At 45.2% G+C, this 24,429-nt stretch overlaps 1 protein-coding gene across 1 annotated transcript; it reads right to left on the bottom strand.

The window, feature by feature from the left end:
• Positions 1 to 10,563: 10,563 nt before the first annotated feature.
• S100A12 (S100 calcium binding protein A12) lies at positions 10,564 to 12,091 on the bottom strand. The gene is made up of 3 exons (XM_007124399.4): positions 11,978 to 12,091; positions 11,254 to 11,411; positions 10,564 to 10,807 (listed from the first exon to the last, which is right to left on the bottom strand). The coding sequence occupies exons 1-3, from the start codon at positions 12,087 to 12,089 to the stop codon at positions 10,667 to 10,669; spliced, it is 411 nt and encodes a 136-aa protein (XP_007124461.2). The 5' UTR covers positions 12,090 to 12,091; the 3' UTR covers positions 10,564 to 10,666.
• Positions 12,092 to 24,429: the final 12,338 nt, after the last annotated feature.

The following is a 24,429-nucleotide window of genomic DNA, read 5'->3' as shown; positions in this document are numbered from 1 at the left end:
CATGGATATATATACACTACCAAATGTAAAATAGATAGCTAGTGGGAAGCAGCCGCATAGCACAGGGAGATCAGCTCGGTGCATTGTGACCACCTAGAGGGGTGAGATAGGGAGAGTGGGAGGGAGGGAGATGCAAGAGTGAAGAGATATGGGAACATACGTACATGTATAACTGATTCACTTTGTTGTAAAGCGGAAACTAACACACCATTGTAAAGCAATTATACTCCAATAAAGATGTTTTTAAAATTAATTAATTAATTTTAATTTAATTCCCCACATGCTCCACGCTCCCTTCTTGGGGGGAGGTGTAGAGAAAGGAGGGAGACGAGGTGGGATTAAAACCAGCAAAATGTCCCCACAACCAGTCGCCAAAGCTTCAATAAAATGCCGCAATCACTGGAGAAAAAAAAAAACATAAGGCTCTAACTATGGAAAACAGTATGGAGGTTCCTTAAAAAACTAAAAATAGAACTACCATATGACCCAGCAATCCCACTCCTGGGCATATACCTTGAGAAAACCATAATTCAAAAAGAGACATGCACCACAATGTTCATCGCAGCACTATTGACAATAGCCAGGACATGGAAGCAACCTAAGTGTCCATCAACAGATGAATGGATAAAGAAGATGTGGCACATATATACAATGGAATATATTCAGCCATAAAAAGAAATGAAATTGAGTTATTTGTAGTGAGGTGGATGGACCTAGAGTCTGTCATACATAGTGCAGTAAGTCAGAAAGAGAAAAACAAATACTGTATGCTAACACTTATATACGGAATCTAAAAAAAAAATGTTACTGATGAACCTAGTTGTAGGGCAGGAATAAAGAGGTAGACATAGAGAATGGACTTGAAGACATGGAGAGGGAGGGCGAAGCTGGGGCGAAGTGAGTAGCATCGACGTATATACACTACCAAATGTAAAATAGTTGGCTGGTGGGAAGCAGTAGCGTAGCACAGGGAGATCAGCTCGGTGCTTTGCATTGACCTAGAGGGGTCGCATAGGGAGGATGGGAGGGAGGCTCAAGAGGGAGGGGATATGGGGACATGTGTATGCATATGGCTGATTCACTTTATTGTGCAACAGAAACTAACATGGTATTGTGAAGCAATTAAACTCCAGTAAAAATGTATTTTAAAAAATCCAGAAGGTTCTGGATATCATCATGGCATCTCAAACTGGAAGGTAAGGGCAGCAAGGGGATGGGACTCTGGAGCCCCCTCCCCAGCTTTATTCAGTCTTACCAGTTCTGTCTTCATCTGCTGCACACTAGAAGCTTCCATTTGAATAAAGGGATTTGTCTTGAAAAAAGTTTGAACATTATTTGTTTAACCCAACCCGCCTCACCCTCATGCTTGAGCGATTCTCCCCAGCAACCCTGCCAAGCGCTTGGCCCGGCTCTGCCTGAACTCCTCCAGGTAAGGGAGCATCCTCCTTTGGTGCTGACACTTAGAAAGTCCTTCACTACATGGAAACAAAATCTGTCTGCTCATGCCTGCCAAGCATTAACCCTGGTTTCCTCCCACACCACTGGGGATGCAGAATAAATCTAACCTCCTCCACGCATGCAGCTACCCATCCACTTCTTCAAAATCACATCCAGGCTTTCTCCAGCCTCTACACAGTTGTACCAGGAATGCTCTCCCTACCCTGAGATCTCTAGTGAGTCCCTTAGGGCCCATGAAGGCCTAGAACCTATGTCACCACCTCCATGAAGATTCCCCTGACCACCCACCTTCCTCAAGCCCATGGGGGCTTCCTCCTACAGGCCCGTAGAACTCTCCGGTACATCTACCTTTGCACTTGCAATAGGGAACTGTAACCCCTTATCTGCAAGTCTGGCAGTGGCCCTGGAGGCAGGGACAATGGCTGATTTGTCCCATGTCCCCAGGTACCAACATGGAAAAAGCTCTCAGTGAGCATTTCAAATGGGCAAGGGAAGGTAGGGTGGTCCTAGGACCCTGTGGAGCTGGAGGGTGAAGCTGGAGCTTGCATGAGGAGAGGGTAAGGTGGGGACTGCTTTGGGCCTGAAGGGTGCACCCTTGGTCTGGCAATCTGCAGGCCAGGAGATGGTGGAGCCGCTGGGCATCAGGACGGCAGGGGCAGAGCTTCATTGATCCCAAGGGTTGCCCCTTTTGCCTATCTGTCTGCTAGCTTGGTCTGAGAGGAGGAGGCTGTTCTAGGCCCCGCGGGAAGGTCTACAGCAATCCACTTTCACAGGGCCCTGTAGGATTTTCTTAAAGGATCTGATCGAGGTGACTTAGCCCTTCCATCCCATTAGTCCCCTCCACCCCCAAAAAGACTGGTTCTATTGAGTAGAGAAGAGCTGGATTCTTCCCTCAGGTAAAGAATAAGAGTGTCAGGGTGAAGGTTAAGATTCCCACTCCAAGTGAAAATTGCTGACTACCTCTATGATTAATGAGTCCTTTCAAGAAACAAAAGCTTTGGGGTTTCCCCAGCATAACAGTGATTAAAGAACAGAGAAAATCTGTTATCAGATGCCTGTCCCTCAGTTCCTATAAGAGGGAGTTGCCCCCCTTGGCAGTGGAAACTGAACTTCTGCATACCTTTCTGGGCGTGGTGAGGAAGTACAGTGGCAGCTACCGGGTGCTGCCCAAAGGCTTAACAATGCTCAGAACATGTTCTGGGGCCTGGGTGGTGTGAAATGCTTCCAGAACTGGGCACAGAGATGAATTCTTATAGCATCCACTCATTTGTCTTCTCATTCACTCAGCAGACATTAACTGCAGACTTGCTGTATGTTGGGCTCTGTATAATGCTCTGGGGGGCCCCCATGATAAATATGGCTTCGTTCTGTCATTAAGGAACCCCCAGGACTGCAGGACAGTCAAGACAGCTCCTCAAATGATTCCGATATAAAAAATGAGGGCTTCCCTGGTGGTGCAGTGGTTGAGAGTCCGCCTGCCGATGCAGGGAACATGGGTTTGTGCCCCGGTCCGGGAAGATCCCACATGCCGCGGAGCGGCTGGGCCCGTGAGCCATGGCCGCTGAGCCTGCGCGTCCGGAGCCTGTGCTCCGCAACGGGAGAGGCCACGACAGTGAGAGGCCCGAGTACAGCAAAAAAAAAAAAAAAAAAAAAAAAAAGGCCAGAAAGGGATAAAGTTCTGTGGGGCTTAGAGATAGGAGGGCTGTCCTTCAGCTGGGCGGTCTCCCTGGAGGGTTAAGTCTGGTGGCCACAGGCATCCCGGGATAAACGTGCAGATGCTTCAGAAGGAGGAGAGCACGTGCGCAAAGGCCTGGACGTGGTCAGCTGTGGAGTTTGAGCAACACTGTGGAGCCCTGGGGATGGAAGAGGGGGAGGTGGGAGATGCAGAGGAGAGGGGGACAAACACTAGGCCACAGAGCTACAATTTCAGCCAGAGAACAGAGGGTAGAAGCAGTGGAGGTTTGGGGAGGGAAATGATATAATCATACTTGTATTTTAGAAAAGTCTGTCTGTGGTGTGTGGGATGATTTGGGGTGGGAATGAGACAGGTTAGGAGACTGCTGCGATAGTCAAGGTGAGGCTAGGAGAGCTCAAGGTGGTGCTTCTCAGAGAAGATGATGCCTTCAGCCAGGGTCTCAAACTACCCAGGCCCCAAGTCAGCAAGGCAGGCATGTCCCACAACCCCTAGAGGAAGAAAATAATTGTGTGCTGTTTCCCAAGACCTTGCCAGAAAGAAATGCCTCAGCTTTCACCAGCCGGCTGAGGCAATCTTACACAAGCCTGACACAAGCCCTTCTGTGAAGTAAACTCCAGAATCCAACCTCAACACGCCGCCCGTTCCCAGCAATTGCTGAAAACATGTTTTAGAAAGCCCCGTGTCATAGGTTTTGACACTCCAATTACCAAAGTGACAACAGAACTGAAACAATTTGTTGCTCAAGTCCTGTTGCCTCTTGGGACTCAGGCTTGAAACAATTCCTCTACCCCAAGACTCAGGTCATCCTCCTGGCCAACCTGGACCCCCAACCCCTGTCCTCAGAGGTCCCCACTGCACACACAAGACAGGGAAAGTGGACACCAGGGGACGGCTGGCCTCCTGTGAGCGTCCCAGTGTTTCCCTTTTCTCTGCGAACTCTGCCACTTTTGCCCACGTACCCAGAATTGTCACATGTATGGTGAGATTGTACAGTGAGAGGGGGACTGTTGCCAAGACCTGAGGCGAGGGGTGAAGAGGAGGGTGATCCCCGGACAGGTGCATCAAGGTGGCAGGATTCCAGCTTGGGGCACGGGGCAACCCAGCTGACTTCCTTCCATCCCCCTCCTCTCTTCTCCCTCTCCCTCTTGGTTTGTCCCTCTCTTTCTCTATCTTCCCTTCCCACATTCTCTCCCTGAGTCTCTCCCTCACTTGCTGCTTTCTGCTCTCCTGGTCTCAGGGCTGAGGTGCAGTCCCAAAGTGCTTGGGTGCTGCCAGGGAGGGGAATGCCTTTGAGATGTAACTCAGGGCCACATCTCATCAGGGATGATGCCTCCAAAACAAAAGTTGCTCAGCTTTCAAGATGCCCATTAACAATGGAAGGAGAAAATCACAAGGGGAAACAGTTGAAGGGCTTGAGAGTACTGAGCCTGGAAAAGAGAAGCGGGGGCATGTCCTCTCCACGGCAAGGTCTCCAAAGCCCTCTGTGATGGGGCATATTTGTTGCCAGTTCCCCCCACCCTCCATCACAAGCATCTCACTTTTTAGCTGTTGGTCCCTTCAGTTAGCAAACAGTAACTCAATTCTACTAAACCAACATTTATCAGTTATTCATTCATTAAGGGACCCCTGTAGGCAGGACACTGTCACAAGCCCATAAAACACAGCAGGTCCCTGTTAGGCTGGAGCTTACGCTTAGGGAGACTCAGGCAGGAAACAAACGGAGTAAGAAAGAATAGATCATTCCAGGTGGGTATGAGCTCCACTGCAAGAGGAAGACGTGCTAGAACAACTACTAGCTGGGCTGGGGAACCAGAAAGGGCTTCCCTGGGGAGGTGACAATGGAAATGAGACCTGGGTGACAAAAAGCACTGGAGAAAGTCTGGAGGGTCTTCGTCAGGTAGTGACACATGAATTATGTTTGGACGTCATGCTGGCTGTTGTGTGGATGAGGGGTTGGGGACCAGGTTGAAGGCTGTTGCAGGGATTTATTGAGCCCAATCTTTGTGTCAAACACTCTTCTAGGTCCCCTGCCCTCAAGGAGCCTTCAACCTAATGGGGGCAACAGACACCTAAATAGCTATTTTCAATATTACGTTGTGACCAAAAGAAAAACAACGGTGATAAGCACCAGACGCCCTGGGAGCACAGAGGAGGTGCTTTTCTTCTGTCTTCTTGGGCAAGTGCAGGCCTGCCTGCAGGGGAGGGAGGATTAAGGAAACACTCCTCAGACTAATGCTGAAAGGGTGAGGGTTCTGCTTACCTGGGGCTGGGTTAGGTAATGAGAGAACTCAGGGAAGCATAGGAAGTCAGGGCCTTACCCTTCACAGCCTGCTTGCTTCCTTTTAACTTTGAAGACTTTTATATTGACCAAGTTAAATGAAGAGTCCTAGCCATTCTTGCACCAGGGGGTCCCTGTAGCCATCCCATTGAATCCAGATCCTTCTCCTGACTTCCAAAGCCCCAATATGCAAGTTGGTTTGACTCACAATGTGCAACAGCCTACCGGCCTGCGACGTCCTCCTGAAGGGCATGGGTGCACACAGAGCACCTGAGAGAGTGCGCTTGGTGTCCCTTATCACATACTAACTCTCTTGCACAGAGGGCTCTGTCAGACTCATCATCCCCAAAGTAGCCTGTTGGCAGGACAGGAAGGTAAGTCCTAGAGTCCCCAAGTTGAAAGCCACTCTGGATAAGAGGTGGAAATATGGGAGGGGCTGTGAGCAGGAGAGCTCCCTGGAGGATGTGCCATTTGGATTGGGCCTTGGTGGGTAAGCAGGAGTACCAGAGCCCAGTAGCCTGGTAACTACAACAGAGTATCAGACACTTTTTAAATGTTTGTGAATGAAGGGAAAAGAGGGCACTTCAGACAAAGAGAACAGTAGGACAGCAGGTGCAAAATCCAAGAAGTCTGACAGTCCATGGGGAAACTGGAGAACGTTCTGGAATGGCTGGAGACTAGGGCTCATGGCGGTGGACAGGAGGTCAATGGCGAGATGCTGGAGAGGACATGTCCAGGCCTGCCTGGACATGTGGTTCTAACTGTCCTCGTGTCTGTTTGCTTGTTTCGTGATACCTGCCATCGTCCGCTGTAGGCAGGACACTGTCACAAGCCCATAAAACACAGCAGGTCCCTGTTAGGCTGGAGCTTACGCTTAGGGAGACTCAGGCAGGAAACAAACGGAGTAAGAAAGAATAGATCATTCCAGGTGGGTATGAGCTCCACTGCAAGAGGAAGACGTGCTAGAACAACTACTAGCTGGGCTGGGGAACCAGAAAGGGCTTCCCTGGGGAGGTGACAATGGAAATGAGACCTGGGTGACAAAAAGCACTGGAGAAAGTCTGGAGGGTCTTCGTCAGGTAGTGACACATGAATTATGTTTGGACGTCATGCTGGCTGTTGTGTGGATGAGGGGTTGGGGACCAGGTTGAAGGCTGTTGCAGGGATTTATTGAGCCCAATCTTTGTGTCAAACACTCTTCTAGGTCCCCTGCCCTCAAGGAGCCTTCAACCTAATGGGGGCAACAGACACCTAAATAGCTATTTTCAATATTACGTTGTGACCAAAAGAAAAACAACGGTGATAAGCACCAGACGCCCTGGGAGCACAGAGGAGGTGCTTTTCTTCTGTCTTCTTGGGCAAGTGCAGGCCTGCCTGCAGGGGAGGGAGGATTAAGGAAACACTCCTCAGACTAATGCTGAAAGGGTGAGGGTTCTGCTTACCTGGGGCTGGGTTAGGTAATGAGAGAACTCAGGGAAGCATAGGAAGTCAGGGCCTTACCCTTCACAGCCTGCTTGCTTCCTTTTAACTTTGAAGACTTTTATATTGACCAAGTTAAATGAAGAGTCCTAGCCATTCTTGCACCAGGGGGTCCCTGTAGCCATCCCATTGAATCCAGATCCTTCTCCTGACTTCCAAAGCCCCAATATGCAAGTTGGTTTGACTCACAATGTGCAACAGCCTACCGGCCTGCGACGTCCTCCTGAAGGGCATGGGTGCACACAGAGCACCTGAGAGAGTGCGCTTGGTGTCCCTTATCACATACTAACTCTCTTGCACAGAGGGCTCTGTCAGACTCATCATCCCCAAAGTAGCCTGTTGGCAGGACAGGAAGGTAAGTCCTAGAGTCCCCAAGTTGAAAGCCACTCTGGATAAGAGGTGGAAATATGGGAGGGGCTGTGAGCAGGAGAGCTCCCTGGAGGATGTGCCATTTGGATTGGGCCTTGGTGGGTAAGCAGGAGTACCAGAGCCCAGTAGCCTGGTAACTACAACAGAGTATCAGACACTTTTTAAATGTTTGTGAATGAAGGGAAAAGAGGGCACTTCAGACAAAGAGAACAGTAGGACAGCAGGTGCAAAATCCAAGAAGTCTGACAGTCCATGGGGAAACTGGAGAACGTTCTGGAATGGCTGGAGACTAGGGCTCATGGCGGTGGACAGGAGGTCAATGGCGAGATGCTGGAGAGGACATGTCCAGGCCTGCCTGGACATGTGGTTCTAACTGTCCTCGTGTCTGTTTGCTTGTTTCGTGATACCTGCCATCGTCCGGGGACCAGGCTCTGCATTTTGACAAAAGGACCAGAGATCACCTGGTCCAAACATCGCACTTTAAAGATGAGAGACCAGCTCAGAGAAGCAAGGTCATTTGCTCAAACTCACAGAGCCAAGAAGCAGTTGAGCCAGGAGGCTAACCTAGTACATTTTATTCCAGGTTGAAGGCTCTTTTCATCAGCCTTGGGTGCCTCTCCAACTGATGGATTTTGACCACGTTTGGGGACTCTTAACATTTTTCTAAATATGATTGAAGTTCAATTTGTGGTTCAGTTGGCTATTTTGAAACAAAATCATGGCTGTGATTGTTTTCACAATATCAAATGTGCTCGCTTTTGTTCTTATTGGTTGGTTGGGTGGTTGGGTAGTTGGCTGGCTGGCTGGCTGGCTGGTTAGTTGGTTAGTTGAATGGATGGATGGATGGATGGTTGGCTGGCTGGCTGGTTGGTTGAGTGCGTGGCTGGATGGCTGGTTGGTTGCTGGTTGGTTGGTTGGTTGGTTGGTTGTTGGTTGGTTGGTTGGTTGGTTGGTTGGTTGGTTTGTTGGTTGCTGGTTTTTACCAGATGCTAACACTACCATATACATCAGAGTGTTCATAGATACACATGAATGCATTAAGCAAGGGCACAGCTTGTTGCTCTGGCCTTTCATTTAAAGGCCTTTAGAGAAAGACAGCACCTAACTGCCCTTAGTTACTTGTCTAATACTGGTCAACTTTATCCAAGTTACCCCTAAAATGTAACCTAAATCTGTGCTTTGGTTTAAAATAACCTTTACCTGTTGTGGCTGCAGCAGAGAGAAGATAGCTGACCAGCTATAACTAAAACCTCCTATATAAATTAGTATTTTACTATTAATGCTAATACCTAGTGAGTGCTTACTCAGCATCAGATGCTGTGCTAAGTGCTTTACACATGTTGCTAGGTTATCTAATCCTCACCTCAACTCTGGGAAAGGTGCTGCTGTTATTCCCATTTTATTGATGGGGAAACTGAGGCTTAGAGATTTTAAGTAACTTGTTTAAGTTCTCACAATTAGTAAGTGGTAAAACTAGGACCTGAATCCAGAAATATAACTTTAGTCTTCATACTTGGGCCACTACCCTTTAAGTGCCCAAATATAACTTCATTCTCATCCTTCTAGATCCTACTCAAAGTTCTCCATCCCATCTGAGTATCTCAGAACATTAAAATTGGATGACACCTGAGTGTTCACCTAGTCTAAACTCTTCAAATGAATTCACCGAATTCCTTTGAATTCTTCAAAAATGAGGACAGAGATCCAGAGAGGCAAAGTGGTTTTCCCAAGGTCACTCAGCAAGTGAGGGCTTTCCCTGAATGGTCCCCCTTTCTCATTCAGTGATGGAAGCCTTCCAGGCTTGGGCCATTCCAAGACCGCCTTCTCTTGGTCCTGAATTCCTTCATCTTTGGCCAATCCCACTCCACTCTCATCTTCAGCCTCTCCCCCTGCCCCATCCCCAGAAGAGGGTCTCCACAGGCTCCCGCTTCTTCGCATACTTTCCACACTTCCCTCCTGCCTCAGCTTTGCCTCAGATTCACATCTCATGACATAGTAGTTTCCTCTGCTGGGCGGTCCAGCAGACCTCCAGCCCTAGGGCTTCTGTGGCCAGGACTTGTCACTTTCTGGCCTCAGTCCTGAATCCCAGCTTCTTGTGCATCATCTCCACCCAGCTTTGCACCAAATAAACCAAAATACAAACCCACCTCTGCCCCAATATAAAGCTTCTCTTCTCACTTTTCCTCATATCAGTCATACCTGGGCTCCAGCAAGTTACCTCACCTTTTAAAACTGTCATCATACACTCTGCCCCTCCTAGCCTGTCCCTCCTGCTGAGGAGGGGGCAGGGGAGCAGCCGCTGGTGCGTCTGCCAGAGCCCAAGGCTGTGCCCTGGCTGCTGCAACTGTGGTGTCCTAGCCTGATCAGGCTGCAAGAACGAATGCCATAGGCTGGATGGCTTAAACAACAGACATTTATTCTCCCAGTTCTAGAGGTTTGACATCCCCTTATCCTGTGCTGGACAGAGCTCATGCTCTCCCCCTTGTCCTGCCTCTCTTCTTCCCACACCCTTTCAAAGTTCAGCCCCAAGTTTCATAGCCCATACAGGAAACATAAGTGAAATCAATCATCTCACTCCCTTGCTCAAAACCCCCTGTGGCTCCTTAGCACACTTGGCACAAAGTCCAAGGTCCTCCCCACAGGCTGTAAGCCCCTGCTCCCTGCTCCCTGCTCCCTGTTTCCTGCAGGCTTTGGTCTCCCACCAGCCCCACCTCAGAGCTGCACCTGCCACTGTGCTGGTCTTTGAGCAGGTAAGACACATGCCCGTCTCAGGGCCTCAGCCTCTCTCTGCAGGAACTCTCGACCCACAGACATCCGCAAGCTGCTCTCCTTTCCTTCTTTTAGATTTCTGCTCAAACACATCCCTCAATTATCATATTTAAACCAGTATCCCTCTCCTTCCCTCTGCCCCTTATTTCCTTGCTTTAGCTTTCTTCATATCCCTTATCATTACCTACCTGTGTATCATATGATATATTTTTATGCTAATACCTAGTGGTTTGTCTGTTGGTTCATTTTCTATCCCCTCCCCAATAGAACGCAAGCCCCAAGAGAACAGGGACTTCACGTCTTTGGTCTCTGGCTATTATAGATGCTCAGTAAATATTTGTTAAATAAATGAATAAATGAACAAATAGGGGACATTTAATAAATTATTGGTGAACAAATGAACAGAGCAGGGATTCTCAGAGGTCTAAATGGGGACTGTCAGAACAGCAGGGGTGAGGAAGGATCAAGTTTTGTAAAAGAAAAAAGTACACAGACACTGTTAAGAACTGTTCAAGGGTACTTTTATTAACTCTCACTTCCTTCAGGCAAGGCAGACTTCGGTGAGGAGAAGGAAAAGTCTTCTTGGGGACATTGCTGGGAAGAGCCTATCAGAGCTTCTACTCTTGGTGGATAGCCTCATGGGCAGTCTGCAGCACCCTGGACACCAGGACTATGAATTCCTCAAAGGTGATCTGTGCATCTTTATCAGCATCCAGGTCTTGGAATATTTTGTCAATGGAAGGTTGGTCTTTGGTGTTCTTGGAGAAGGGAAAGCAGGGACAGTGAGCTTCCCTTTTTCCAGGCCTCGAATCTCTCAGAACTCATCTTAGGGAGGCCCGGGAACACTAACTCATTAGCCAAAACTATGTGGGAGAATCCAATGTGAGAAAACAGAAGACAGAGAGAAGCAGCTGTCTTGGGCCATCCTAGAATCAAGTCTTAACCTGGAAGATGCAGTGTAGCTCAGCAATCCAATCCCGCCCTGCCCTGCCTCTCTCCACTTTACAGATGATGGTGGGAGTTATTCAGAGAGGGAGGCAGAGTCCCTGTCCCACAGCTGCTGGGGGGTGGGGGGAGACATCTTTGTAAGCTCAAACTGGGACGAACCCACCCCAGTCCTTGTCCCACCATCATCCTTCAGGCCTTGCCACTGCCCTCAGTGCAGGGGGTCGGGCAACTTTGCCAAGAGAGGGGCATCACGTACCTTGAGGGCATTTGGAAGTTCTTTTGTGATCAGCTGGCTCAACTCACACTTTTTGAGGGTGTCATAATGCCCCACCCGAATGGAGTAATGGTGGAAGATGTTGATGATTCCCTCCAGGTGGTCTTCCAGCTTCGTCATCTCCCTAACTTCACATTCACCTTCAAAGAGACAAGGGAGGTCTTGTCAAGGGGCAGTTCCTCCCCAACCCCACAGCACTTCCACTCTCTCCTCTCTTTCCGTATCAAAGGTTTAGACAAGGGATGACTACCCCTGGGTCTGCTCTGCGTTCTCTCTGCTCTGTGTTTGATTCACGGTGAACGTTCTCATTTGCGGATAGGATGGGGGGAGAAGGACATAGAATACTGCCTAAAGTCTAAAAGAATCAGCCTTAACTGTCGCGGTGTTCTATGTACCCCCGTCTCCTGGGGACTATAGTTCAGAGGGTGTTAATCACTCAAGCTCACCTGGGAAGGGTGCTGTGGTTGGCCAGGCTGTTCCCTTTCCCCCAAGTGTTGGTACTTTAGGGCCCTTACAGATGCCAGCCACCCCACCCACCTTGGCCATCCCCAAGTCCTGAGACTGGGTCTTCCTAGCAGAGCAAGAGCTGGCATCCTTGGGCCCAAAATGCAGTCAGCCCAGAGCGGGTCCAGCAGGTAGGGGGTTGTGGCTTCCAACAGCCTGCCAAATGGCCCCCTGAAGCCCCAGCCAAGGAAAGGACACTTACCCCTCAATGCACAGAAGTGTGGAGGCAGCAGCACTGGTGAGGAGCCCTGAACCAGGGAGGTTTTTATAAGGCAGGTGTCACCTTTGACCGCGAGTGAAGAAACTTCTCTCATTCACCATGGGGCATGTTTCTCTGTTGCTCAAGAGAAGCTTCAAACATGCATCATTGACTGCAAAACAGGCAGCTCAGATCGCAAGAGAACAAGTTTCACTGCAGGCATGGCTCCTACCCGGAAAGGGAAGGGCTGGGGAGAGGCGTTTGCTGAGGGTCTATACAACAAAAGTGATAGTGATAATAAAAACAATCAAAGTAGACATGTAATCTGGGAACAGAAAAAGGACATTGGTTTAAAACTAAAGAAATCTGAATATAAAGTATGGAACTTAGTTGGTAATAACGTGTCAAGAGCAGTTGATTAATTGTAACAAATGTACCACACTATGTAAGATGTTAATAATAGGGGAGACCGTGTGCAGGAATACTGGAACTCTTTATATTATTTTCTCAATTTTTCCATAAATCTAAAAATGTTCTGAACTAAAGTCTAAGTGTTTGTTTGTTGGCCGCACAGTGCAGCTTCTGGGATCTTAGTTTCCCGACCAGGGATTGAACCCAGTCCACAGCAGTGAAAGCACCTAGTCCTAACCACTGGACCACCAGGGAATTCCCTAAGTGTTTTTAAAAGTGACCATGTATTGGGCACTCACATCATGCCAGACACCACCTTACACAAACCCTCACCTAATTCTCCAAACAGGCCTCACTCCAACAGCGCTAATGGTTTCCCCATTTTGCTGATGAAGAAAATGAGTTTGGAGAGGTTAAGGAACTTTTCTAAGTGCCAAATCCAAAATTGCTTTCAAAACCTTTGCCATTTTGTAATTTTTCCCTAAAATGAGAATAGTTTTTTGTTATCAAAAATAATTCATGCTAAAAATAATAATAACAATAATACATGCTTGGGGCTTCCTTGGTGGCACAGTGGTTAAGAATCCGCCTGCCAATGCAGGGGACACGAGTTCGAGCCCTGGTCCGGGAAGATCCCACATGCCGCAGAGCAACTAAGCCCATGTGCCACAACTACTGAGCCTGCGCTCTAGAGCCCGCGAGCCACAACTGTTGAGCCCACGTGGCACAACTACTGAAGCCCCTGTGCCTAGGGCCCGTGCTCCGCAACAAGAGAAGCCACCGCAATGAGAAGCCTGCGCACCGCAACAAAGAGTAGCCCCCTCTGGCTGCAACTAGAGAAAGCCCGCACGCAGCAACGAAGACCCAACACAGCCATAAATAAAATAAATAAATAAATTTATTTTTAAAATAATAATAATAATACATGCTCATACTTTTTGTAAAAAAACTAATTTTTGGTAAATGACACAATCTTATATCAGACCCTGACCTTTTTCTTCCACTTTGTTTCCTAATGCCATCAATTCTTGATTAGCCTTTTTAAAAATTCTTTCTTCCACGCTCCCCCACACCCCCCAACTCACTGTGTGAGACTCGGGGACAGAGCAGCACAGATTCCGTGGCTGCTCTCCCAGAGTTTGGAATCTAATGGGTTCAGACACCTTCCTGAATCGTTGGAAGAGTTCACCGCACGTGATGGGGGTGGGGGGTTGCTGGACGCTGGTCAGGCCGAAACTAGCGACCTGGATTCCACACTGGCAGGGGGACTTGGGAGAACCAGGGCTGCCTGGCAGGCCACAGTGGGAAGGGTGCCAGGGACCAGCCTGTGCCCTTGGGCAAGCCTTTGACCTCTATGAGCCTGTTTCTTCATTTGTGTGGTCACCTCACCGGACTCCTTTAGTTCCCATATTTGTTATGAGGCTCAGCTGACAGAATATGTGAGAAAAGGCTTGAAAACAGTAAAGTGCCATCTTTAAGTTGGTTTTTCTTTTGCCCTTACCCATAGTTTCATTTAGCCCAGCCAGCATGAACATGAGCCCAGAGCCAGCCCTCCTGGGCCCGGCCACTGGATACTGGGGGTCTCCTAGCAGGACAAAGAGACCTGCCTCTTCTGTGTCTTGAAGAGCATCCACTTCAAGGAGGCGGAGGAGCCTACACTCCAGCTTTCCCTCTGAGCGCCAGCCCCTACACCTGTGCCCATCCAGAAAGGCCTTCCAGAAGTCAAGGGAGTTCACACAGAAGGCTCCTGACACAGTTCCTGGCACAGGGAATAATATCACTTGCCTTACCTTCCTGCTTTCTCCCACCTGACCCCACTGAAAAGGTAGGACTGGCCCCAAAGGGCAAGGCCAAACCCAAGTGATGTTCCCTCCTGCTGCTGGCCTTTGTGCTCCCAAGGGTATTCCAGAGACTGGTGGCCTCCTGGCTCTTCCTTGAGCTGGTCCTACCTCCCCATCAACAGGAATTCCTCGAGACCAAGACTGTGTAGGAAGCTGATGCTCATGGCAGCCAAGAAGGATGAAGAGTATGGGAAACTCTTTTGTTGATAGTTTGATATAGATGATACTGCAATGGTAGATGCATGTCATTTTACATTTGTCAAAACCCATAGAATGTACAATGCAAAGAGTGAACAGTAACATGAACTATGGACTTTGGTTAACAATTATGCATTAATGTTCGCTCATCAATTGTAGCAAACATACCACACCAATACAAGATGTCAATAACAGGGGAGCTGGGGGAGTGAGGGCTAAGGGAGTATTTGAGAACTCGCTGGATTTTCTGCTCAATTTTTCTGTAAACCTAAAACTGCCCCTGAAAAATAAAGTTTATTAATTAAGAAAAATACTACTGCCTCTGAAGTCATTATGCACAAAAAGTAATAGCATACTACACAACAGGAAACAAACTTTTCAAGTAAATTTTGAGCCAAATTGATAGAGATTTACTTTCACAACTTCCTCTATAAAGTTGGACAAAATACCTTGACAATGGTGGGGAACCTAGCACATTAGAAAAAATTTTAACTAGCAAAAATGTGAATTCATTCTAACTCTTCTAACCTCAACAAGAAATAAACACATGCTCTAAAGTAGAAGATAGACAGAGCTTCAAGAGGAATAAACTGAATGTGATCATGTAAACACCTTGAAAAAGTATATCAAGATAATTAAATTTTCATAATGCAAAAAACAATGAATTAAACTGGTAAATCTGAGTAAAGAGTATATGGGAATTGCTTGTACTGTACTTGCAATTTTTCTATAAGTTTGGACTTACCAAACTAAATTACATCAAATTGAAATTATACCAAAATTTTAAATTACCCAAAAAGTACTCATGGCAACCGAAATGACTCTGTTAGTCACATCAAGAAGTGGGGAGGGGCACACGTAGAGCATAAAATGGGGCAGGGTGACCAGAAGGGGCAGAATGGAAGCCCACCGAGCTGGGTTTACCCTCCAAGTTAGCCCAGAGCCTGGCTCTGGGTAGAGACAATAAATATGAGTGCCCTACCCTTACAGAGGCAACTTCTCTGAAAAATGCTTCTCCAGGAGGGAAATAAACTCCCAGGTAAGCAAAGAGAGGGAAAAAGAGGGTGACTTTGCTTTAAAGGATGGGAGGTGCTGGGTCTAAAGGGATACCATCCCCAGAGAAGTGAAGAGAGCCGCAGATCCGCTCTAACATCTGAGCAATGATGAGAAGAGGAGCGTGGGTTTCTTCATCTGGCAAACACTTCCCAGCCCTTCGTATCTGCTAGTCACTGCTGGCCAGGCACTGGGGAAAGCAGCCATGAACAGGACAGACATGGTACTGACCTCACTGAGCTTACAGTCTGGGGAGGACACAGACAGGAAAGGCTCTCTGGTAAGGCGGGGACAGAGCTAAAAAGGCCAGGAAAGGAGAGACATTGCTTCTTTTTGTTTGAACAAAATTAATCATCAGCTTTATCCTCCATTTTGGCAAGCAGAATGTCAAAAATCTTTTATGTCTAAGGGGGGAGAAAGACCTCTCCCTCAGTTATTCTGGGGTGCAAAGCTAGTCACTGAACCAGTTTTCAAAAAGTATCCCAGGGTTTTCAGGAAGTGAGACAGCAATCCCTCTATGCCTTCCCCCACTTTCCTGTCACAGCCTCTAACTGCCTAAATTTGGCAGTTAGAAAAAGCTGTCAAGTTGGGCTATGATGACCATGATCAAAGTGCCATGGTAGGAAGAGGTTATCAAGGCCTCTGAAATAAAATCTTTTGAAGTCTAGCCTGGTGACCTCCATTCAGTACCACAGACTCCCCTGCATGCTTTGTGGTAACCCAGTTACCATAGCAACATATACAGAAAGGAGGAGGGTCCAGGCCCCATATGGGGCAACACTGAGGCCTGGATGAGGACCTGGACCACCCCAGCAGCAGTGGCTAGAAGTTTGCCCCTAAAACTGCACAGCCCAGGCTTCAATGACCACACCTCACAAGCACAAGAAGCTACTGCTTTGGGGGGACAACTGAGTGAGATCCCAGCTCCCTGCCCCTTTGGCTTGTGGAGGCAGAGCAGATCCCAGCAATGGATTAAGAAAGCCCCTGGGGTGTTTGAGCAATTCAGTGATGGGGAGGCCGCAGAGGAGAAACTGGGCAAGTAGGAGCATGTGCAAATGTCAGGAAAATATGATGCTTGTAATGGTGTGTTTATCCTCAACTGAACAAATCATGTCACAATTCAATTTGAAATTTCATCCAGACTACTCAGCATCATGGACTAATTTGCCCTTCAGAATTAGACTACTGGGGGGGGATGGTGTGATGAATTGGGATATTGGGATTGACATATATACACTAATATGTATAAAATGGATAACTAATAAGAATCTGCTGTATATAAAAATAAATAAAATAAAATTCAAAAAAATAAAGACAGAATTAGACAACTGATGTTGAGACAAGGCTGTGATTATGTTAAGAAATCGGGTGTGGCAGAGACTGTCCAAGGTCACTGTTTCCTTTCTTTTTACTTTTTCAGGTGAAATTAACTGTTTTTTTAACAGCTTTATTGAGGCATAATCGATATACAAAAACTGCATATATTTAATTCTTAAAACTTAATGAGTTTGGACATACGCAAACACCCATGATACAGTCACCACAATCGAGGTCATAAGCACATCCATTCCCTCCAAAATTTTCCTTGAGTACCTTTAGTTTTGTTTTTGGTTTCTGTGGTAAGAACACTTAGAGTGAGATTACCCGCTTAACAAACATTTGCGTGCACGATACCACATCATTAACCACAGTCACTGTGTTGTATAGCAGGTCTGTAGGTCTTTTTCATCTTGCAGGACTGTAAATTTATGTCATGGAACAATAATAGTCATGCTGCCTTTGAGGATGCCACTCGAAGGGGTGAGACTGATTAAAGAACTCCAAAAGGATGCTTCTTTTTGTTTGTTTTCTTTCCCTCCCTTACTACTGCATTCCATATCGTTTTCAGACATACAAAAGACTACACATAGCATATGTCCATTATAAGACAAAATAAAACAACAAACATCTGCAAATCTACAGGAGGCCTTAGTTCCCTGGACAGAACCCAGGTGATTGGCAAAATATTCCAGAAAGCAGAGAAGAAAGAAACTAAAGAATTTTTTGTTTGCTAAAAAATGTAATTCTCTGAGAGCCCCCGGACAAGCCAGCAGAGTAGTCAGGTGTGCTTCAAGAATGATTTGTTACTAGCCAAGACATGAAGCAACCTAAATGTCCATGGACATATGAATGGATAAAGATGTGGTATGTATATACAATGGAATACTACTCAGTCATAAAAAAGAATGAAATAATGCCATTTGCAGCAACATGGATGAAACTAGAGATTTTCATACCAAGTGAAGTAAGTCAGAAAGAGAAAGACAAATGTCACATGATATCACTTATATGTGGAATCGAAAATATGACACAGGGGGCAGAGTCAAGATGGCAGACTAGGAGGACATGGAATTTGGGTCTCTGAACAACTAGGACACCTACCAGGCACCGGTGGGGGACCATGGACACCTAAGGGGATGGAAGGAACCCCCAGTGACCGGGTAGGATGTGGGGCAAGGGGGGGAGTGAGGGGGGAGGAAAAATGGAAGTGGGATGAGACTGATGCCCCTGAGGGGCGGCTGGGGGAGGGGAAGAGATCCCACGTCCAAAGGGGGAAATTAGGGGACCACTGGGAGAGCAGAGGATCAAAAGGGAGTGTGGCCAGGTTTCCCTTGCCCACTTGGGCCCCCGGGAGTCTGCTGAGATCCCAGGCCTGATGCTCTATCCACCAAGGTCCCCTCCAGCCTCATGGGTCCTGAGGAAGAGGGAGGGAAGGGGGAGCAAAAGTAAAGGCCAGACCTACAGGACTGGCACCCCTGAGGGGTGGCTGGGGGAGGGGAGGAGTGTTCCTAAACCCAGCGGGACCCACCCACAGTTAGGGGTCCAGTGGGGACAGGGGAGACCCTGGGGGAGACCCGGGGAGGGGGGGGCACAGAGGAATAGAAGGGAATGGGGCCAGTGCTTTCCCTGTCCACTTAGGCACCTGGGGAGCCCCTTGGGCTCCCAGGCCTAATCCTCTGCCCTCGGAACCTCCTTGCTGCCATGCAGAGCCCAAGCCCCGCCCCTACACCCTCACCAGGGCCCTACCTCTACACTCGGACAGCCCCTCTGAGACCCCCTCCAACCACACTGGGCCTAAACCCCATCCACACGCCCTCACCCAGGCCCTTACCTCCAAACTCCGGAACTCCACAATCCATAGGCCCTCCTTTCCATGTGCTGCCTCTCCCCTTCCCCACAGGTCCTAAGCAGAGGCCCTGCCCCCCCGACGCTTGAAAATCACCTGCCTAGGCCCCGGCCCCAGGGCCTTTTCCCCCGCCGCCTAAACTTTACCCCCATAACCAAGGCTTTTTTTTTTTTTTTTCCGTTTTTCCTCTTTTAGATTGGGGCTCTGTTTTACCTTGTTGATTCATTGTTGTTAATTCATTTATATTTTTATTTGTCCTAATAAATCTTTTATTTTTCTAATTTTATTTTATTCCTTATACTTTGTTATTGTTCTGCTCCTTTTGGCTTGTTCCCCGCCCCCCCTTTTTTTTTCTTTTTTCTGTTGTGGTTTTATTTTTACCTTGTTGCAGTTGTTTCAGTTATATTTTTATTTTTCTTAATATATTTTTTACCTATTTTTATTTTGTTTTTTATTCTTTGTTATTGTATTACTCTTTTTTTTTCTTTTTTTTTTTTTTTTTTTTTTGCCATGCCACACAGCTTGAGGGATCTTGATTCCCAGGCCAGAGGTTCGGCCCAGGATCCTGTGGTGGGGGCTCTGAGTCCAAACCACTGGACTAACAGAGAACCTCAGACCCCAGGGAATATTAACCAAAGTGAGGCCTCCCGGAGGTCCTCATCTCAGCACCAAGACCTGGCTCTATCCAACTGCCTACAAACTCCAGTGCTGGATGCCTCAGGCCAAACAACGATTAAGACAGAAATACAGTCCCACTCATTAAAAAAAAATGAAACGACAAAAAAATATGTTACAGACAAAGGAGCAAGGTAAAAACCTACAAGACCAAATAAATGAAGACAATATAGGCAACCTACCTGAAAAAAATTCAGAGTAATGATAGGAAAGTTGATCCAAAATCTCAGAAGTAGAATGGAGAATATACAAGGAGCAAACAAACAATGATAAACAACACAATAACTGAAATTTAAAATACTCTAGAAGGAATCAATAGCAGGATAACTGAGGCAGAAGAACGGATAAGTGAGCTGGAGGATAAAATGGTGGAAATAACTGCCAGGGAGCAGAATAAAGAAAAAAGAATGAAAAGAATTGAGGACAGTCTCAGAGACCTCTGGGACAACATTACACGCACCAACATTCGAATTATAGGGGTCCCAGAAGAAGAGAAAAAGAAAGGGTCTGAGAAAATATTTGAAGAGATTATAGTTGAAAACTTCCCTAACATGGGAAAAGAAATAGTGAATCAACTCCAGGAAGCACAGGATAAACCCAAAGAGAAACACGCCAAGACACATATTAATCAAACCATCAAAAATTAAATACAAAAAAAAAAATATTAAAGCAGCAAGGGAGAAGCAACAAATGACATACAAGAGAATCCCCATAAGGTTAACAGCTGATCATTCAGCAGAAACTCTACAAGTCAGAAGGTAGTGGCAGGACATATTTAAAGTGGTGAAAGGGAAAAACCTGCAACCAAGATTACTTTACCCAACAAGGAGCTCATTCAGATCTGATGGAGAATTCAAAAGCTTTACAGACAAGCAAAAACTACAAGAATTCAACACCACCAAACCAGCTTTACAACAAATGCTAAGGAACTTCTCTAAGCGGGAAACACAAGAGAAGAAAAAGACCCACAAAAACAAACACAAATCATTTAAGAAAATCGTCATAAGAAGATACATATCAATAATCACCTTGAATGTAAATGAATTAAAGGCTCCAACCAAAAGACAGAGACTGGCTGAATGGATACAAAAACAAGACCCTTATATATGCTGTCTACAAGAGAACCACTTCAGACCTAGGGACACATACAGACCGAGAGTGAGGAAGTGGAAAAATATATTCCATGCAAATGGAAATCACAAGAAAGCTGGAGTAGCAATACTCATATCAGATAAAATAGACTTTAAAATAAAGACTGTTACAAGACACAAGGAAGAACATTATATAATGATCAAGGGATCGATCCAAGAAGAAAACATAACAATTGTAAATATTTATGCACCCAACATAGGAGCACCTCAATATATAAGGAAAATGTTAACAGCCATAAAAGGAGAAATCAACAGTAACACAATAATAGTGGGGCACTTTAACACCCCCACTTTCACCAATAGACAGATCATCCAGACAGAAAATAAATACGGAAACACAAGCTTTAAATGACACAATAGACCAGATAGACTTAATTGATATCTTTAGGACATTCCACCTGAAAGCAGAAGAATACACTTTCTTCTCAAGTGCACATGAAACGTTCTCTAGAATAGATCACATTTTGGGTCACAAATCAAATCTTGGAAAATTTAAGAAAATTGAAATCGTATCAAGCATCTTTTCCAACCACAGCACTATGAGATTAGAAATCAATTACACTCTAAGCGGGAAACACAAGAGAAGAAAAAGACCCACAAAAACAAACACAAATCATTTAAGAAAATCGTCATAAGAAGATACATATCAATAATCACCTTGAATGTAAATGAATTAAAGGCTCCAACCAAAAGACAGAGACTGGCTGAATGGATACAAAAACAAGACCCTTATATATGCTGTCTACAAGAGAACCACTTCAGACCTAGGGACACATACAGACCGAGAGTGAAAAAAAAAATGTCATGAAGAGATTAGTGGTAGGACGGGAATAAAACACAGACCTACTAGAGCATGGACTTGAGGACATGGGGAGGGGGAAGGGTAAGCTGTGACGAAGTGAGAGAGTGGCAGGGACATATATACACTACCAAATGTAAAATAGATAGCTAGTGGGAAGCAGCCGCATAGCACAGGGAGATCAGCTCGGTGCTTTGTGACCACCTAGAGGCGTGGGATAGGGAGGGTGGGAGGGAGGGAGACGCAAGAGGGAAGAGATATGGGAACATATGTATATGTATAACTGATTCACTCTGCTGTAAAGCAGAAACTAACACACTATTGTAAAACAGTTATACTCTAATAAAGATGTTTTTAAAAAAAGAAAGAAATCAATTACACGGAAAAAAAACAGTAAAAAACACAAATACATGAAGGTTAAACAGTGCACTGCAAAATAACCAAGAGATCACTGAAGACATCAAAGAGGAAATCAAAGAATAACTAGAAACAAATGACAACAAAAACACGATGATCCAAAACCTATGGGATGCAGCAAAAGCAGTTCTAAGAGGGAAGTTCATAGCAATTCAAGCTCACTTCAAGAAACAAGAAAAATCTCATATAAACAATCTAACCTTACACCTAAAGCAACTAGAAAAAGAAAAACAAAGAAAACGCAAGATTAGTATAAGGAAAGAAATCATAAAGATCACAGCAGAAATAAATGAAATAGAAACAAGAAAACAATAGCAAAGATCAATAAAACTAAAAGCTGCTTCTTTGAGAAGATAAACAAAACTGAAAAACCTTTAACCAGACTCATCAAGAAAAAGAAGAGGATGCAAATCAATAAATTTAGAAATGAAAAAGGAGAGATTACAACTGACACCGCAGAAATACAAATGATCATAAGAGACTACTACAAGCAACTATATGCCAATAAAATGGACAACCCGAAAGAAATGGACAAATCCTTGGAAAAGCACAACCTTCCAAGACTGAACCAGGAAGAAATAGAAAATATGAAGAAACCAGTCACAAGTAATGAAGTTGCAACTGTGATTAAAAATCTTCCAACAAACAAAAATCCAGGACCAGATGGCTTCACAGGTGACTTCTATCAAACATTTAGAGAAGAGCTAACACATATCCTTCTCAAACTCTTCCAAAATATAGCAGAGGGAGGAACACTCCCAAACTCATTCAACGAGGCCACCATCACCCTGATACCAAAACCAGACAAAGATGTCACAAAAAAAGAAAATTATAGACCAATATCACTAATGAACATAGACGCAAAAATCCTCAACAAAATACTAGCAAACAAAATCCAACAACACTTTAAAAGGATCATACATCATGATCAAGTGGGATTTATCTCAGGGATGCCAGGATCCTTCAATATATACAAAACAATCAATGAGATACACCATATTAACAATTTAAAGAATAAAAACCATATGATCATCTCAATAGATACACAAAAAGCTTTTGACAAAATTCAACACCCACTTATGATAAAAACCCTCCAGAAAGTGGGCAAAGAGAGAACCTACCTCAACATAATAAAAGCCATATACGACAAACCCACAGCACACATCATTTTCAATGGTGAAAACTGAAAGCATTTCCACTAAGATCAGGAACAAGACAAGGATGTCTACGCTCACCAATATTATTCAACATAGTTTTGGAAGTCTTAGCCACAGCAATCAGAGAATAAAAAGAAATAAAAGGAATACAAATTGGAAAAGAAGAAGTAAAACTGTCACTGTTTGCAGATGACATGATTCTGTACAGAGAAAATCCTAAAGATGCCACCAGAAAACTACCAGAACTAATCAATGAATTTGGTAAAGTTGTAAGATACAAAATTAATGCATAGAAATCTCTTGCATACTTATACACCAACAGCAAAAGATCAGAAAGAGAAATTAAGAAACAACCCCATTTACCATCACAACAAAAAGAATACCTAGGAATAAACCCTACCTAAGGAGGCAAAAGACTTTTCGCAGAAAACTATAAAACACTGATGAAAGAAATCAAAGTTAACATAAACAGATGGAGAGATATACCATGTTCTTGGATTGGAAGAATCAATATTGTGAAAATGACTATACTACCTAAAGCAATCTACAGGTTCAATGCAATCCCTATCAAATTACCAATGGCATTTTTCACAGAACTAGAACAAGAAATTTTACAATCTGTATGGAAACACAAAAGACCCCAAATAGCCAAAGCAATCTTGAGAAAGAAAAATGGAGCTGGAGGAATCAGACGCCTTGACTTCAGACTATACTACAAAGCTACAGTAATCAAGACAGTATGGCACTGGCACAAAAACAGAAATATAGATCAATGGAACAAGATAGAAAACCCAGAGATAAACCCATGCACATAGGGTCACCTTATCTTTGATAAAAGAGGCAAGAATATACAATGGAGAAAAAACAGCCTCTTCAATAAGTGGTGCTGAGAAAAATGGACAGCTACTTGTAAAAGAATGAAATTAGAAAACACCCTAACACCATACACAAAAATAAACTTAAAATAGATTAGTGACCTAAATGTAAGGCCAGACACTATAAAACTCTTAGAGGAAAACATAGGCAGAACACTCTATGACATAAATCACAGCAAGATCCTTTTTGACCCACCCACCTCCTAGAGTCAGGGAAATAAAAACAAAAATAAATAAATGGGACCTAATGAAACTTAAAAGCTTTTGCACAGCAGGGGAAACCATAAACAAGACAAAAAGACAACCCTCAGAATGGGAGAAAATATTTCAAGTGAAGCACCTGACAAAGGATTAATCTCCAAAATATACAAGCAACTCATGCAGCTCAATATCACAAAAACAAACAACCCAGTGCCAAAATGGGCAGAAGACCTAAATAGACATTTCTCCATAGTAGACATACAGATAGCCAACAAATGCATGAATAGATGCTCAACATCACTGATCCTTAGAGAAATGCAAATCAAAACTACAATGAGGTATCACCTCACACTGGTCAGGATGGCCATCATAAAAAAATCTACAAACAATAAATGCTGGAGAGAGTGTGTAGAAACTGGAACCCTCCTGCACCATTGGTGGGAATGTAAATTGATACAGCCACTATGGAGAACAGTATGGAGGTTCCTTAAAAAACTAAAAATACAACTAC

This window comes from Physeter macrocephalus, chromosome 4 (assembly GCF_002837175.3).
Source record: "Physeter macrocephalus isolate SW-GA chromosome 4, ASM283717v5, whole genome shotgun sequence".
In the NCBI taxonomy this organism is placed as follows: domain Eukaryota; kingdom Metazoa; phylum Chordata; class Mammalia; order Artiodactyla; family Physeteridae; genus Physeter; species Physeter macrocephalus.
The sequence above is the reverse complement of the archived record's forward strand: the minus strand, read 5'-3'. Positions and strand labels throughout refer to the sequence as shown.

Bases quoted from the DNA above. Each gene is read 5' to 3' on its own strand.
- S100A12 (XM_007124399.4), bottom strand. From the start codon at position 12,089: ATGAGAGAAGTTTCTTCACTCGCGGTCAAAGGTGACACCTGCCTTATA. The intron at 11,412-11,977 runs GTAAGTGTCCTT...GTCTCTTTGAAG, and splicing joins ACACTTCTGTGCATTGAGGG to GTGAATGTGAAGTTAGGGAG. The intron at 10,808-11,253 runs GTACGTGATGCC...CCCTTCTCCAAG, and splicing joins AACTTCCAAATGCCCTCAAG to AACACCAAAGACCAACCTTC.